Source organism: Anomaloglossus baeobatrachus, chromosome 1 (genome assembly GCF_048569485.1).
Source record: "Anomaloglossus baeobatrachus isolate aAnoBae1 chromosome 1, aAnoBae1.hap1, whole genome shotgun sequence".
NCBI classification, from domain to species: domain Eukaryota; kingdom Metazoa; phylum Chordata; class Amphibia; order Anura; family Aromobatidae; genus Anomaloglossus; species Anomaloglossus baeobatrachus.
This window is the reverse complement of record NC_134353.1, coordinates 645,686,205-645,705,180: the sequence shown is the minus strand read 5'-3', so window position 1 is coordinate 645,705,180 and position 18,976 is coordinate 645,686,205. Positions and strand designations below refer to the sequence as shown.

Genomic DNA, 18,976 nt, shown 5'->3' with positions numbered 1-18,976 from the left:
AATGTTTTCCATGCTTTGGAATCACTGGTCTGGACAAAATACAGAAAATGACGTTGATCCTTGTTTGCTTTTATTTGTACACATTTTTATTACATGATATTTCCTCTTTGGCGGTATTTCCTATTTACTGTAACTCGTGTTACTAAAGAGCAATGCATATTTATAGTTAGCAATGCTCACGCAGATGAATTCAAACTGAAATTGGCACTCAATGAAACCATTTAACTTTGTTAAAGAATTTAAAGCAGATACAGCATGTATATACGTTAGAAATGGAGGGACACGGTATGAAATGTCTTGAGATTATTGGAGAAACAATAAAACAAAATACCTGCAAGATTAGGCTATGTTCACATCTCAGTTGAATGGTGATATTTTTCCCGTAAAAAATTATGAACATTATGCCAAACCCAATATACCCCATTAAAAGTCAATGTGGGTCCATCAGTTGGAATTTGTACATAATTATAGGGATAATAATAATTTTATTCATTTATATAGCGCTATTAATTCCACAGCACTTTACATACATTTGCAATACTGTCCCGATTGGGGCTCACAATCTAGAGTCCCTATCTGTATGTCTTTGGAGTGTGGGAGGAAACCGGAGAACCCGGAGGAAACCCACGCAAACACGGGGAGAACATACAAACTCCTTGCAGATGATTTCCTTGGTGGGATTTGAACCCAGGACCCCAGCGCTGCAAGGCTGCAATGCTAACCACTGAGCCACTGTGCCGCCCGGATGTTATTTTGTTTTAGGCTGCACCTCTACTTTATGAATAGCAGTATAAGGATATGCTATACAGCAAGTACACAGTGTAACTGAGACAGTCCATGAGATTATGCAGATATCCCACCTCTGCAGCCAATTTATCATGACTATGCACTTCTCTGTCTTCAATTGTCAGTTCAATATGCAATTCACTGACAAGTATAGACGAGGCCACAGCTAATTCCTCTACTAGGCCAGTTATTGGGGAACTCAGAGTGATCCTATGGTATATATACACCTCTGATTCTAGTGCATAAAATAAATTAATGTATCCCAGTATGGTCACTGCCAACTCCACAAAAATAAAAGGAACTACTAGTTGCCACCACCAATAGTTTATACAGGTATAGCTTCAGGGATGTAGATTATAGAGCAAAAGGAACAGAGCTATTACATTTTATATACTGTATTTTTTGGATTATAAGATGCCCTTTTCCTCCCATAAATTTGGGAGGAAAATTAGGTGCTTCTTATAAGCCAAATACAGCTTACTGGGGGTGAAGGAGAATGATCACAGGAGGCAAGGGCAATGCTGCGGACTATAGTCTGTGTGCTATGCGGCAGGCAGTGCTAGTGCTCATTGTGGACTGTGAGGCAGAGGCCATCCTGAAAATGCGGACTTCAAATAATTGCACCTGTACTCGGCGCCTGTGTAGATGGAGCTCTTGGCTCATGATCTCATCTGTGCATGTGCAGCCTCTGGCCCATTGATCCTACAGCAACAGATTTAAGGAAAATGGCACCTGGAGGTGGCGCTTTAGCAGATGAAATCTCAGCTTGTCATTGAGCCGATAGCTCAATCTGTGCAAGCGCCAACTACAGGCAGCATTTTTTTTAAAGTCTGCACTGCCAATAGTTTCTATATGTTCCTGCTTCACACCACCCGCAGCGAGCATCCGGGACACCTGCTGCACTGCTCGCAGCATCACCCTACCCCACCACAGCCCCTGCTTCCTGTGACCCCACTAAATCACTACTGCTGCTATCCCCCCGGTAAATCACCAGCGGATTATAAGACAGAACCCATATTTTTCTTACCTTTTTTCCCCTCTAAATTTGAGGTGCATTTTATAATCCAGTGCATCTTATATGAAAAATTCATATTTAATTTGAAAAGTAGGCAGTTTATAAAAATAAATAAAAGATGTTGCAATGGGAACAAAATACATACCGTATTTTTCGCTTTATAAGACTCACCCCCAAATTTGGTGAAGGAAAAGAGAATTTTTTTATTAATGTTAAATGGGGTCCATCTTATAATGCCAGTGTCCGTCTAACAAATCATATAGGGTATATGTCCCTCATAGCCCCCATCCTAAAATTAACCCCCCTTAATCTGGATATGGCTCCCTTATATTGAATATAGCCCCCTTGTGCTGGGACACGTCCCCCAGTGATGCCACATGTCCCGCATTGATGACACACATCCCCTATTGCTGGCACATGTCCCCTATTTATGGCACATGTTCCCCTGTGCTGCCCATGGCCCCTACAGATGGCACACCTCCCGTGTTTGATATGGCTCCCATGTGTGCTGCCCATGGCCACTATAGATGGCACACCTCCCCTGTTAGATGTGGCCCCCCATGTGTGCTGCCCATGGCCACTATAGATGGCACACCTCCCCTGTGTTAGATATGGCCCCCATGTGTGCTTCCCATGGCCACTATAGATGGCACACCTCCCCTGTTAGATATGACCCCCATGTGTGCTGCACATGGCAACTATAGATGGCACACCTCCCCTATGTTAGATATGGTCCCCATGCTGCTGCCCATAGTTAAATAAAACACTCTTTCCTTACCTTCTCAGCACTATAATCCCTCGTGTCTCCCTCTGTGTGGTTGAGCTCCTCCTCCACTTCCTGGTTATCGGTGCCGGTCATGTGATCGGCACAGCAGAGTGATATCATCTCTGTGTGCCTGATCACATACAGCAGCAGAGACACCGGGAGATCAGCGCTGGAGGTAAGTAAAGCTTTTTTTTTTTTACTATGGGCAGCAGTATGGGGGCCATATCTAACACAGGGGGGATCATGTGCGATCAAAGGAGGGCGCAGGCAGATATAATATGCGCCGCTGCCCCAGCCCATCGCCGTGGTGCGGTTTCAGCACCATAGTGATTGACAGCGGCAGTGCATATTATATGAGCGGGAGCAGGAGATCAAAGGCTCCATCCTGCAGCTTTCACAAGCGCCCAGCACCGCTTTAGAGCTGCCCCCACCTCCCCTGGACCCTGCAGTATATATATATATATATACATATATATATATATATATATATACATATAATATATATATATATATATAACACACACACACCCGTATATTCGGATTATAAGACGCACCCCCTATTTTCCCCCAAAATTTGGGGGAACAAAAGTGCGTCTTATAAAGCGAAAAATACGGTATATACAGTTGCATAAAATGAAAGGGATAACAAAAAGAAAGTACTAAACCTGTGTGACAGAAAGGAAGAACTTCTTTTAGAAAATATGGAACAATCCTACCGAAACCTGTATCTTCCTGCATTGAACAAAGTGTCTACTTAAACTTGGGTATTTATTAAACAACAGCCATTCTTACATACCACTTCTTGATGACCTTAGATGGTACAGGTGATGGGATGTGGCTCTGGTCTCTAAAAAATTATCAGATCTCCAACTTTCAGGCTATCTTTGCCCTTGGAGTTCCAAGACAAAAAATATTGTAGTCATGTCTAATATTATAATTTTACCTTTCTATAGAGCTGAAACATGGCATGAATAGCATCATCCATCTGACCGATTTTAATTTGGGGCAGATGTGCCGATCGCACAGTTATGTAATAATATGCATGTTATTCCACTCGGGATCATGATGCCAAAAATGTGTCTACTATACCAACCTACCACAAGAACCCACTGTATGTTGGTTCTGAAGAGCCTGGTTGCGGCCCTTTGAAATCCAACAGGGCTGATTCAAGAGGTGATAAATTTGACGCTTCCACCCTGTGGTATATACAGAGCCCAGGCTTTTAATTTGCTTTATAGCAGATGTATTAGTTCAGTTACCTGTCCACACTATAGAGTCCTACTTCCATGAAGGCTGAAATGTCAGCTTCCTCTCTCTTCCTCAGTTATAATTAGTTTATCACTTCCTCAGTTAGAATTAATCTCATATGTTCAATGTAGGGGTGATATGTCCCCTCTCCGGAGATGTCTTTATGGATTGTAAAATTTTCTCTATTTCACACAGACTATGGGAAACAACAGAAAAATAAGTCTCTTGATCTCATGGGGATGTTTTCTGGGCATGCTATGTCACATGTGCAGAGGCTACTGTGATAAAGAGCTGAGTGGGAACCATCACCCATTTTCAATAGAGTATCAATTAAAATAGCAATAATAATACTATAGTACTGTGCAAAGTTTTTAGATAAGTATGCAAAGATGTGCAAATTAAGTGTCAAGCTCGCCGCCGGGAATTGCACTGCAGTGAACAAAAGTGGACCCACTGGACCATAGGGAGTTCCGAGGCTTAACTCTTTTGTGGGGTAAAGACCAGGACTATGGCAGCTGACCCCCAGGGCAGGGTTGGACACAGGAGTAGACAAGGGCTTAGTTTCAAGTATAGACGGGACTACAGGAGTGGCAGAGGCAGATGGCATGGCCAGGACAGACAGGCAAGGTTACTAGGAAGGCTGGGACCTACAGGATGGTTGAGGATGGAGGCACGACCGGAATGGACAGACAGTCTCTGGTACAGCAAGGGGGTGACCCTGATGCTGGAGACAGAGCCAGGGCGGACAGTCACAGTCTCTGGTGTGGCAAGGACCACAGAGGTAGCTGAGGCTGAAGGCATGGCCAGGGCGAACAGGCACAGACTCTGGTACAGCACGGATCAGTGCTATTAGCTCTTAAAAGAGCTATTGTATTCTGGTTTCTGGACAGTACTATGGAGGTAGTTGCACACATTGCTTTAAATACTGTCTCTGCTCAGAAATCTGTCCCTCCATATGCTACACTGACCTACACTGCAGGTAGCCCTGAACAGGGCTTTTTGTGCTATTAAGAGGTCTACACTCTCCCAAGCAGCTGCTCATTCTATCCCTATACTGATACAATCTTGGCTCCAGATGCAATGTGTGCAAAATGGTGTCCGACGGTCTATTATTGAACCTATGATGCTAATCGGCTAGCTAATCACAGTAATGCCACAACTAAGATGGCTGCAGCATTACTGTGATTGGTTAAGAAGCCCAGCATGATTATTGGCTGCAAATCAGGCACCAAAACGGCTGGGCAGGAAATCCTAATATAGAAAAGCGAATACACCATTATTCGCAATATAATTAATAGCCCGAATACCATACTATTCTGCAAATAGCGAATAGTGGCGTATACATTCACTCATCACTAGAGGGTAGCGGTGCGCTCGCATGCCCTAGGGGCACTCCAGGAGGTGTGATGCGGAGAGGCCCCGGTAGGCAGAAGGAGGAGAAGCCAATGTGGGGGAGAAGCAAGGACACCGGGCAGCATGGAAGGAGCCAGCCATGGCTGTGAATGACAGTGCATCCCTGCTGGAGGAGGAAAGGAGGGATGCAGCATTACAGTAAGAATGTTTTAAAAAATTGAAGTGTTACCAATTTATTTTTAGCAATTACCAAAATTCTAAGTGTATGAATAGAGAAATTTAAATCGAATCAGTATTAGATGTGGCACTCTTTGCCTACAAAATAGCATCAACTCTTCTAGGTACAATTGCACATCATTTTTGAAGGAACTCAGCAGGGAGTTTGTTCTAGACATCTGTCTCTCCCTATTAATTCTGTTCTATTCGATTTTTCTCCCACATTAATCTTAACTGCTGTGACACACTTGTGACGCCCTGGCAAAACCAGGTAGTCACAGTAGTAGTCCACCCTTCTTGATACCACCAAAAACCCACACGCAGGTACAACACACAGCCATTAAAGCCTAGCCACCCCCTCATTATAATAAGGACACACCAGTGGGCGGGATCAGGCAGATGAGAATGCCCACCTAGGTGTCCTGAGGTGTCAGGGGCGGGAACACGACAGTCAAGTATGGACAGTTGAGATGAAATTTGAGTAGTCAAGTGCAGACAGAGAAGTGGAGTCAGGGGTAGGGGCCCCTGGACTACTTGGCTAGGTGGCAGACAGTAAACAGGGCCACAGGCGATGAAGATCCGGTCGCGGGAGACCATAAGTGGACCGGGGCAGGGATTAGCCCGCCGGTGCTGTGCACAGACGGGGTGCCTGGACCCTAGGATGAGGAAGGTTGCATGAACCTTGTTAATCAACCAGCAGAGGACGAGGCTTCAGGCAATGTTCTCCAGAAGCTCAGAGAGCGAAACGGAAGCCCAACGTGGGGGATAATGTGTCAGTCATAACCCACAGAAATCCCAAGGGTCAGATTTCGCCACAGCTCCCAACATACACAGTACCGGGAGTGGACTTCCCCGTTCCATGTGGAGTCGTCCCAGAGAAGACACAAACACAGAGTGCAGGAGGAAGGGATCCCTGTTTTCTACAACCGGGTGTGGGACCCGAATACACCCACCAAAAGCGACTGGTCACTGGCAACTTGGTTTACCACTGGACTTGTGTGCGATTATTGAACTGTGACTACACCATTGATCCCCGGTCCAATCCGGCATGCCACCTCCAGCAGCCATTACTCCCGTGTACCAAAGAGGGCCCCAGGACTACACCTCCCCTACCCGTGGAGGGGATCCCACCTTGCTGCCCCGCTCCATCAGCCCCGGGCGCCCCATCACCGGTGTCACCATCCCTCACCGCAACCCAAGGGTGGCGTCACCGACACATCAGCCCCCTGTAAATACCCCTTTCTGACGGTTGTGAGGACGGACGGCCGTGCAAGCCCGGGTCTGGTCACCACTCGAGCCGCAGCAGCGAACCCGAATCTGAGCAGCCCAGAAGCGGCAGCTGCCCCCACCCGCAACACACTATCCTTAAGGGCTATTTACACACTGCAACATCGCTATAGATATATCGTCAGGGTCACGGTGTTTGTGACGCACATCCGGCACCGTTAGCGACATCGCAGAGTGTGACAGGCAGGAGCGACCTTAAACAATCGCAAAAGAGACAAAAATCGTTGTTATATGAGAGGTCGTTCATTTACCAAAAATCGTTGTCTCGTACGTAGCGAGGTTGTTCCTCGTTCCTGCGGCATCACACGTCACTATGTGTGACATCGCAGGAGCGACGATCATCTCCTTACCTCCGTCCACCGGTAATGAGGAAGGAAGGAGGTGGGCGGGATGTGACGTCCTGCTCATCTCCGCCCCTCCTCTGCTATTGGATGGCTGCCGTGTGATGTCGCTGTGACGCCGCACGAACCGCCCCCTTAGAAAGGAGGCAGATTGCCGGCTACAGTGACGTCACAGGCAAGGTAAGTCCGTGTATTGGGTGTAAGCGATGTTGTGCGCCACGGGCAGCGATTTGCACGTGACGCACAACCGACGGGGGCGGGTACGCTCACTAGCGATATCGGTACCGATATCGCAGCGTGTAAAGTACCCTTTACAGTTTCTGCAGTTTGTGATAATTTCCTCTATGACTAAACTGTGACCAGTGACTTTCCCTCACTATCCAGATTCATCACAAAATGGCTGCTGCATTTCACACTTCTAATTTTATACAGGCTGTGATACACCCACCCGGTTGGTTGTTCTATCATATGTTTAATGATAGCAGCAATGCATTATGGGAAAGCCTGTCTGGCTGTGCCCGAGGTCATGTGATTCTTCTCTGGCTCATACAATCTTTTACCATATGGATAATGATTGTGGTGATTTGCATGATGCAACCTGCATATAATCCCCCGGCTTAAAAGGTGTATTCCATTCTCCAAGATTTTATCCCAATATGTAGTAGGTGTGATAGTAATATTAACAAACCAATTAGAAATGTAGTATAGTGCTCCCGATATAGCCATGTCTCTTAACTCATATGCAGGGCATTACAGCTTTGGTATTCATGGTTACAATCACGCATGAGGTAAGTTACATAGCTGATCAAGAGAACTATACTAGATTTCTAATTGGAGGGAATTCATTATTATTATTATTATTATTATTATTGCACCTACTACATTTTGGGATAGAACCTTAGAGATGAGAATACCATTTTCTGAAAATTATAACCCACATTATGGGAAATCCACAATGGACAAGCCAAATTAGCCAGAAACCAGCACCTAGCAAAGATCTGAATTTTTATTTTTCAATGATGGACACTCTCTCATTCATAAGCAAAGATACATAATATTCAATGTATATTTCATCTTTTTAGGACAAGAGAATTTTTTTTCCAATTCAGATTCCATGGATGCTCATGTTGAAGAATGGAATACAAAGGCAACTAATGAATTAAGGCATAACAACTGGACCAATCTGCCCCAAATTTGGCATGTAGTAAAATCATGCGCTTTGTAATATCTAACCCCCGGACCCCCGGTTTTGTCTCTCTTGGACCTACCATTCTTGAGATAAGTCTTAAAAAAAATGGAATACAAAAGCAAATATTAATTTATGGCCAACCGACTGGGCCAATTTGCTCCCAATTTTGTGCATAGACTAATCAGATGCTTCAAAGATTTTACACAGGGATTGTCAGTAGTAAACAAACTTTTTAACCACACACATAAACAACAATCAGTTGACCTGCAAACATTTCGAAATGTTGTGCTTCCACCATCATTGGCATGGGTGGCACATACTCACATTTTAATTCCACGGGCGGACTTCTGGTTGTTAATAAAATGGCACAGGAGACAGATGAAGACCTCAGATCAATGATCTTTTCACTAAATTGAGATCTCCATCTGCTTCGCTTCTGCCACCATTTTATTGAAGACCAAAAGTGAAACCAAACTGCCACCCACAATGGTGATGGTGGCATCAAAACTTTTTAAAAAAAGAGGTAGGTCACTGAATAGAAACACAGAAGATAAGGAGAGGGGTGGAAGAGCAGTAGACGAGCCTATCCACAGTCCAACCCCGATGCACTAAAATATTATTAGAAGAAAACTTCAAACTCTGATTAAACAAGATTGGATACCTTCACCAAAGGTATCAATGTAATCAGTATCACAGCACCCTTATGACAATGTATTTACATTGCTAAACCTTTCTGACAGATTCTCTTTAAAAGAAGTCTGTCAGCACATAATGCCTGGGCAAACCAAGAAGAAGCTGTGGATGTGAATACATCCTTGGTGTGGCCAAACAGGTAGTTGCACCTTCCCATCCACTTGTTTTTCAACTCTGCTCCCTTATTCCTTGACTGACAGCTCCGACTTTTCAGGAGCCAGAGAAGGATGGAGACAGATGGAAAACAAGCAAGTGAAAAAGTACACTGAACTTCTTGTCCACACCAAGTGCATAGCTTCCAACCATCCCGAATACAGCGGGACTGTTCCGATATGAGGCAGCAGACCCACTCTCCCAGCAATTCAGAGCTGTGTCCTGACTTCCACTCACTTTATTCTCTCCAGCCATCTTCATTGCCTCCTTCTCTGGTGCAGGCCATCATCTCTCTGCCTCGTACACACATTTACATAAACAATTCTTCTCTTTTCCTAACATCTGGTCTGCCCAGGAATGGAACCCAAAACCTGCATCATTGTAGGCAGTATTAAACGCTGTAAGCCACAGCCTCCACTGAAAAGTGTAAGAGAGTTTGCTATATTTGGTGTGCAGTGAAGGCTCTGAAATCACTGGCACTATGGTCTGATACACAGAGATGCACTTGTACATAGTAGTGCATTTCTATATACAGTTAGGTCCAGAAATATTTGGACAGTGACACAATTTTCGCGAGTTGGGCTCTGCATGCCACCACATTGGATTTGAAATGAAACCTCTACAACAGAATTCAAGTGCAGATTGTAACGTTTAATTTGAAGGTTTGAACAAAAATATCTGATAGAAATTGTAGGAATTGTACACATTTCTTACAAACAGTCCACATTTTAGGAGGTCAAAAGTAATTGGACAAATAAACCAAACCCAAACAAAATATTTTTATGTTCAATATTTTGTTGCGAATCCTTTGGAGGCAATCACTGCCTTAAGTCTGGAACCCATGGACATCACCAAACGCTGGGTTTCCTCCTTCTTAATGCTTTGTCAGGCCTTTACAGCCGCAGCCTTCAGGTCTTGCTTGTTTGTGGGTCTTTCCGTCTTAAGTCTGGATTTGAGCAAGTGAAATGCATGCTCAATTGGGTTAAGATCTGGTGATTGACTTGGCCATTACAAAATTTTCCACTTTTTTGCACTCATGAACTCCTGGGTAGCTTTGGCTGTATGCTTGGGGTCATTGTCCATCTGTACTATGAAGCGCCATCCGATCAACTTTGCGGCATTTGGCTGAATCTGGGCTGAAAGTATATCCCGGTACACTTCAGAATTCATCCGGCTACTCTTGTCTGCTGTTATGTCATCAATAAACACAAGTGACCCAGTGCCATTGAAAGCCATGCATGCCCATGCCATCACGTTGCCTCCACCATGTTTTACAGAGGATGTGGTGTGCCTTGGATCATGTGCCGTTCCCTTTCTTCTCCAAACTTTTTTCTTCCCATCATTCTGGTACAGGTTGATCTTGGTCTCATCTGTCCATAGAATACTTTTCCAGAACTGAGCTGGCTTCATGAGGTGTTTTTCAGCAAATTTAACTCTGGCCTGTCTATTTTTGGAATTGATGAATGGTTTGCATCTAGATGTGAACCCTTTGTATTTACTTTCATGGAGTCTTCTCTTTACTGTTGACTTAGAGACAGATACACCTACTTCACTGAGAGTGTTCTGGACTTCAGTTGATGTTGTGAACGGGTTCTTCTTCCCCAAAGAAAGTATGCGGCGATCATCCACCACTGTTGTCATCCGTGGACGCCCAGGCCTTTTTGAGTTCCCAAGCCCACCAGTCAATTCCTTTTTTCTCAGAGTGTACCTGACTGTTGATTTTGCTACTCCAAGCATGTCTGGTATCTCTCTGATGGATTTTTTCTTTTTTTCAGCCTCAGGATGTTCTGCTTCACCTCAATTGAGAGTTCCTTAGACCGCATGTTGTCTGGTCACAGCAACAGCTTCCAAATGCAAAACCACACACCTGTAATCAACCCCAGACCTTTTAACTACTTCATTGATTACAGGTTAATGAGGGAGACACCTTCAGAGTTAATTGCAGCCCTTAGACTCCTTTGTCCAATTACTTTTGGTCCCTTGAAAAAGAGGAGGCTATGCATTACAGAGCTATGATTCCTAAACCCTTTCTCCGATTTGGATGTGAAAACTCTCATATTGCAGCTGGGAGTGTGCACTTTCAGCCCATATTATATCTATAATTGTATTTCTGAACATGTTTTTGTAAACAGCTAAAATAACAAAACTTGTGTCACTGTCCAAATATTTCTGGACCTAACTGTACCTCTAATCTAGAGGGAAAATAAGTCAGATTTATTTCTTTAAAAGTACTAAGAAATAATTAAACCAATTACAAAAATGTCATTTTTAATGCACTTTAAAACAAAAATAACAATAAACATCACAAGTCAGCAAATAATATTTGGTGTTCCTGGAATCGTAACAACTCGCATAATATAGTAAACAGATTATTTATGGCGATCAATATAAAATGGCGTGATTTAATTTTTTTCTCCATTGAATCCATAAAAATAATAAAACCTAAATTATTTTTTTTTTATATACTGTATTTTCATCTGCAGGTTTTCTACAGGTGTCTGCACCACGAGATGCAATAACAATCACCTCTGATTATTGCATTTTTGCTGGTTTGTTTGAGTTTTTCAGCTTATTATATTATGCAATTTTGGTGCAGATTTGAAGCAGTATTTTTAATGATTTTTTTTATGGTACAGAAAAGCTTTGATTCTGCACTTAAAAATACATAATATTTTGATTAAAAGGAATTTTTTTCAGGCTCCACATAAAAGCTTTTAGAAAAATAATAAACCAAAAATGCACATTTGAAAGATGCACAGCCCCAGGAAGGCAGGAGTTTTCATGAAATCACATCCACTTTGCTGGCACATTTAGCCTGTGTTCACATGTAAAGTAAATACTGCATTTTCTCTGCTGTTTTTTTTGCTCAGAAATTCTGTTGTGTTTTACTGTGCAGACAAACTGGATGTGATTTAATTAAAACTCTGCTCACTGTGCATCTTGGATGCTGTGAGAACTCCTTCACACAACCACGTCTCCAGCACGTGTGACGTCCATTTTTATAGGTAAGCCTCTATGTGGGGCCACAAGTATAAAAAACACATGTAAAAAAAAAACAGTTCCTTTAAGTGCAGATTCAAAGCTTTTCTATACTATAAAAAGACCATTCAAAATCCTGTTTCAAATCTACACCAAAAGGCATTAAATAAGGGGCAAAATACAAAAATGTAGCAAAAATGCAATGAGCAGAGAAGACTGTTATTGTGTAGTTTTGTGCAGACACCTTCGGAAAACAAAAAGCATAGTATTTACGCAATGTGTGAACAGGGCCTTACAGACATAAAAAACAGGATGTAATATAGCAAAGCTGATATAAAAATAAGAAAGTTATGCCTGATACGATTATGAAAGAGATTAACAAAAAATAAATGCATAGGTCCCAACTAAAGATGAACAGATTGAGTCATTAGTTTTCAATTCAGCATCCAGGCATAGATGACGTTGCACCACCCATGGCTAATGAAAAGTAGCACTAGGAAGGAAGAGATTCATGGGTCGCCCGTCCAGCCGCCTGGTACCACTGACTAAGATGCTGGACTGGAATCCCGCAAATCGATCCTCTTATCGCTAGTGCTCCCTGATGCAGATGTAGTGGGACAGTCCCAGATTTGGATCTATGCTCTGCAATCTTGGGCGTCTACTAAATGTCTCTCACTACCATTGCCCCTATGACATCTCCATCCAGTGTAGAAATAAATGGTAAATGTGTGGCTTGCAGGTGTGGCTAGGGACATGGTCAAAAAGTACCACATTGCGAGGCACGCACCTCTTAGTTTGTCCTTTCTGTTGTGTAAAAAGTGGGAGATGTTAGTGTGTACTTAGCACCTGTGCTTGGCTTGAACAATCATTTAATTCTAGCAGACACCATTTAAGTGGTTTAGTGGACTACAGACTTTAAAGGTGCTAAGTAGGGATGAGCGGACCTGAATGGTAAAGTTCGGGGTTCGTACCGTATAACAGGTGTCCGGATCTTGACCATGAATACTTTAAAAAAAGTCTGTGTCTGAGTACAGAGTTTGGGTACTGTTCGTATGCTAATAAAGTTTTTGAAAGGCTGCAGCACAGCCCATCAACAAGCTTTATTAATTATATGCAGAAGATGATTGTACACTGCTGTGAACAATAAAGATAAAAGAAAGACGTGTGCTACGCCTATTTTTGATAATCAGCGCAGATAAAATAACCCTCAGCTGTCTGTTTTGCCTTGGCTGGTTATCAAAAATAGAGTCAATCCAACAACATTTTTTCAAATCATTTCTTTAAATCATTTTTTAAAAAATGCTGTGAGGTTCCCCCTATTTTTGATGGCCAGCCAAGGTAAAGCAGACAGCTGGGGTCTGATAATTATCAGGATGGGAAGGCCTCTGGTTATTGGTCCCTCCCCAGCCAAAATATACCAGCCCACAGCTACACCAGAAGTGCGCTTCACCCGGCCAATCCTGGCACTTTACCTGGCTTTTCCCGATTGCCCTGGTGCATTGGCAATTGGGGTAATACTTGTAGGGTTTATGTCAACTGTGAATTGGCAGCTAACATTAAGCCTAGGGGGTTAGTAATGGATAAGAGTCTACCTACTAAGTAAGCTACTAAAAAACACACAGACATGATTTTTTTTTTTTATTTGAATAAAGATTCCCTCACATGCTCTCAATTAACAATTTATTACTTCAAAACGAGCATGAGAAATTCTGTACATACTTCTGACCGGCAGTGATCTCTAGAGCCTTGTTCTGAGAAAGTTCTGATTACTTCGGAACGTCTAGGATTTATTTTGAAGAAATAAACTGGTGAACGAGGCAATGTGGGGGAGTCTTTAGTCAAATAAACTTTTTTTTTCCCAGTATCTGTTTGATTTTTAACTGATGAGTTAGCAATGGAGGTGTCTGATAGACACTTATACATTACTAAGCCTGGGATTTATGTCATCTGTCAATTCAAAGCTGACATCAACCCCACAAGTATTACCCCAATTGCCACCACACCAAAGCAATCAGGAAGAAGAATTGGCGCATCTAATGGATGCACCACTTTTGGGGTGTCTGTGGGCTGCTATTTTTAGACTGGGGAGGGACCAATAACCATTGGGATTCTGAGCCTGATTATACCAGCCCCCAGCTGTCTACTTTATATTGACTGGTTATCAAAAATAGGGGAGACACCACACTGTTTTGTTTTTATGTAATTATTTAAACAAATTAAAGAAATGGCTTGGTATCCCCTCTATTTTTGATAACTATTCAAGGTAAAACAGGCAGTTGAAGGTTTTTGCCAGCAGCTGTCTGTTTTTCCTGCTCTGGTTATCAAAAAATGATGGGAACCCACATAATTTTTTATTATTTATTCCATATACACATGTTTGCAGTGCAATTGCCCCATTTTTGCTTCCTTTTGCAGCCCACTAGCCTTTAATACAACTATTTTAGAGCCCCAAAGTTCAGGTCCCCATAGACCTATATGGTTTGGGGCCCAGGGTTAAGTCCGGGTCTCAAGCCAAACTTTTAACTAGTGTCCGGCCGAACCTGGCAAACCCGAATGTCCACAAACTCACTGATCTCTAGTACAAGGGTTAAAGTGGAATTATGTCAGTGTAGTTTTATTATTGTTATTACACCAAAAATATTAAAACATCATTTACTGAAAAGAGTATGCTAATGGCATCACATAATGATATCACAAGTATAAAGTAGGAAAATAATTTATGTGGTGTATTTATAGTGTGGACATATTAAGTCCTCATTCACATGACTGTATTATGTGTATGTTTTGTGCTTAGCTGTTATAGATTTATTGTAGACACCCTACTATACATGTACCTCAGTAATATACTTATTTCAAAAGGAGGCAAATAGAGCTTTTTCTGTCATATTTGAGGAACAACAATTCTTCCAAACTGGCATTGCTTCTAAGAAGGAAAAATCTTAGCACATACATCAGTGGCAACATAGCATGGTATGTGGGCAAAAAGGTCCTGCATCTCCATCTCCATGGCACGACTGTATATATATATATATATATATATATATATCTCAAAATGTTCAATATGTGTGTCCGTGGCTAAAGATCACAATTTAAAGGTCCTAATTTTACTCCATTTTTCACTTCAAGGTCTACTGATTCTCCTCGACTTCCAACTCGAACAAGGCCCTTTACAAGGTCTCGTTGGGATCTTACCCTTTTTTGGATTTCTGCCACTGTTCCTTCTAGAAGCTTTGCTACAAAGCCTACACCAAATACTTTAAATAGGTCTGATGCAGCAAATGCGTACAACAGAGGGTTAACGCAGGCACTGAAAAAGGCTAAAGCAGTGGCCCCAGCTCTGCTCTTTTTAGCGAATATTGCCAGTTTATCAGACATGCTTCCTGATGTCAGATTTGCAGTCACCTGAATTGCATTGACAACATGGTATGGAAGCCAGAGAATCGCAAAAGTCACTAAAATTGCGGCAATCAGTTTCTCAATTTTTGGTCTTCGTCCAAACCGGATTGATTTCAGCTTCAGCAATACTAACATATAGCTGAAGCACACCAAAGGAAAGGGAAGCAAGAAAGCTACCAGTGTCTCGAAGGTGTAATGGAAAATAGCCTCTCCGCGGCTAGCATGGCAGGGCTCACAAATAGTTGCGTTCATTTGTTGATTTACAATGACCTCTCTGAAAGCAAATGCAGGAAGAGCTAAGGCCCCTGCCACTAGCCATATGGCTAGGAGAATCTTTGTTACCACTTCCCTTTTACGGAGTGACTGAGCCATGTAAGGCCGGAAAACTGCTAGGAACCGGTCCATGCTCATTAAAGCAATGATAAAAATACTTGCAAACATGTTGAGGCAGCAGACATAATAAGCCACCTTGCAGACACCTCTACCAAAAATCCAGGTCTTTAGGGCTAAAAATGCTATAAAAAATGGACTCAGAAGCAAAACTGTTCCATCAGCTATTGCCAAGTTAAGGATCAATATGCAGGTTACAGATTTTTCTCTCCCCTTCAGTTTCCACAAGATGCTCCAAATAATGAAGGCATTCCCAGGTAAGCCCAATGATGCAGCCAGTCCCAGAAATATTGCCCCAGAGATGCGGGAAGCCTGTGAGCTCAGGATGGTGTCATTTCCATAATTATTGACACAGATGTTCATTTTGAAATGGCTCCACCTAAATGGGAAGAGAAGGAAAAAAAAGGTGTTCATTATGGAGGAACAATATTTCCACATGGGTGTAGTGGATATTAAATAGATATTTCACATATAAATGCTATTCTCATTCCAATACTTATTCCATAAGGAAAGTTCCTTCAATTTTTATTTCTACATAGCATGTTAAATATAGGAACCATACAAAATGCAAGGTTACATAGTGAGCTGAATAATAATAATAATAATCGTAATAATATCTTTATGTACCATTAACAAATCCTGCAGCACAACAAACTGAAATATTTATATGGTAAAAATAAATTTATATGGTGTTTTACAATAGAAAATGTATGAAAACATGCTGAATCGGGTTCATAGGTATAAAGAGATTGTTTGTCATAAATGTTTATTATAGGACAGGTTTGCATAAACAGAAAATAAAAATGCACCAATACTTACTACAGTGCACATGACCACTGCAGCCGATCACTGGGCTCAGCAGTCTTGATGCCAATGTAGAACAATTCTTTTAAATGATATCCCAAACTATTTACTAAGCAAGCGCTCACAGATAAAGACTATAGAAATTTGCACTACGGTCTTCATTTGTCTATGTCATCGGTTTTTTGTATATATAGGCATGTAAGAAGGTAGCTTTTTCAGTCACTAGACCTGACAGACTCAGTTCTGATGCAAAAAAGCTTTCATAAAATGTACTGTATATGCCACATTCTCAGTTAATTATAAAAAGCTGTATTAAAGGGAACCTGTCAGGTGCAATATGCACCAAGAATCACGAGCTGTTCTGGGCGCATATTGCTAATCCCTGCCTAACCTTCCCTGTATCTAGTAGCAAACAAAGAGATCTTTAGAAAATGTATTTCTAAAGAGCATTCATTATATGGTAATGAGCGCAGGGACTAGTCGCAAGGGTCGTTAGTTCCTGCGCTCATTTCGCCCTCTTAGCATGTTAGCATGCCTACAGGGATGTGCTATTTAATGCCCATTGCCTAGCGTCATCAGCAGTGACGTGCATACCTGTGTCCATTGTCACCGCATCCAACGCCGGGCAGTGCACATGATCAGAATGCCCGGACTTCTGGTCATGTACACGTCCCGGCTTCAGAGCGGTCTAATGCACATGACCGGAAGTGCGGGGCATTCTGTTCATGTGCACTGCCCGGCGTCTGATGCGGTTACAATGGACACAGGGATGCGCATCACCATTGATGACGCTAGGCAATAGGCACTTATTAGCATGTTAGCATGCCCCTGTAGGTGTGCTAACATGTTAAGAGGGTGGAATGAGCGTGGGCAGTGACCTCTATCCTCTTGTACCAGTCTGTGCCTTGTATTGTTTATGATTATTGTACTTGTCCCAATTATGTATACCCCTTTCACATGTAAAGCGCCATGGAATTGATGGCGCTATAATAATAAATAATAATAATAACACTTTTTCTAAAGATCTCTTTATGTATGTGTGGCGCTACTGAGGCTTCAGTCGCCACAGGGTACTGCATCTCCCTTAAGGTGCAGTACTCATCCCGGGTAAGGAAGAGGTTAACAACTGGTGTTCATCACTTACACAATACAGGTTAGGTGCTTTCCCACTGGAACTGGGCTAGAGGTGGTCACCATAGCAACAGGACTTTCCCAACCACTAGTGAGTCATCAGGAAGGTGGGCGCAGCACGAGGGAAGTGAGGAGCACACAGACTTTTACCTCAGAATATAACTATATGGAGAGAAGGTATGCACACCAGTGACTATGCAAGGGGAATACATACAATACAATGTTACCCCCACTGGTGTGCATACCTTCTCTCCATATAGTGATTTTTTTTTAGGTTCTTGCACCCAGTTCAGACTTAGAATGGTGTTCCAAATGTTATTCCTTATTTTTTACCTCAGAATAGTCTGGGAACTGGAGAAAGATGGTCAGTGAGGAGAGTGCTTGGGAGCTTCCCCAGAAAGACCAGCCAAGGAGAGTGCTTTGGAGCTTCCTTGGAGGGAGAAGGACAAGAGTACCATAACATCCAGGGACTCGCAGAAACACGGCCACTAAGGAGAGTGCTTCAGAATTTCCTTAGTTAAGACCGGACAGACTGGAAGAAGCATGAGATGACCGGTGGAGCTGGTGAGACAGAGGAGCAACGAGGGGTGAGCCTAATAGCCCCTTCGGGACCGGCACAGTCAGGGTGCAGAAACCTAGGGTGGCGTACACTCCACATTGCGCCATCAGAATCTGCAAGGATGGGGGATTTCATGTCCTATTGCCCACCATAAAGGTCCCGGGGCACAGCAGCATATAGAGTCAAGAGTCAAGACCACGGTCGGCCCCACAATTGATTCGCACTGCCTGCAGACGAGGCAGGAGCTAAACGCAAGGACACTGGGGTCCTTAAGTAGCTTCACGCCACGGGGATCCACACTACAGAGCGCAAGGAAGGAAGGTTTCACAGCTTTACAACACCGGTGGTGGCCTCTGAATCATCCGGGATTGGCTGGGGCCAATCACGGCGGGAAGCGGCACTCCAAGGGCGATGACCTGACAGTGAGTAAAAGAACTTTGTCAGCAGTCCTTGTGTTGTTCAGTCATTCCCGTCGTCGACGCCCCGCGCTCTGGCACCATCGGCTGCTACCTCCCACCCTCATCCTCCCTGGGGCCGAGCTCTACCTGTGGGGCGCTGGACCATCTGTGCTACCTTACTTTGTGCCCCGGAGGAGAGCAACATCTCACAGTGGTGGCTAATCGTTGGCCGCATACCACAGGTGGCGCTGCAAAGCAAACCCCCATCATTA

The 18,976-nt window shown here is 43.1% G+C and overlaps 1 protein-coding gene across 2 annotated transcripts in view; it reads right to left on the bottom strand.

Moving 5' to 3' along the window:
• Nucleotides 1-12,983: 12,983 nt before the first annotated feature.
• LOC142246569 (leukotriene B4 receptor 2-like) overlaps nucleotides 12,984-18,976 on the bottom strand; it is a 46,262-nt gene continuing 40,269 nt past the window's right edge. For both annotated transcript variants that reach the window (XM_075319644.1, XM_075319637.1), the window contains one exon: nucleotides 12,984-16,191. In XM_075319644.1, coding sequence (XP_075175759.1) covers nucleotides 15,102-16,175 — 1,074 coding nt within the window. In that variant the 5' untranslated portion in view covers nucleotides 16,176-16,191 and the 3' untranslated portion in view covers nucleotides 12,984-15,101. The remainder of the gene's footprint in view (nucleotides 16,192-18,976) is intronic.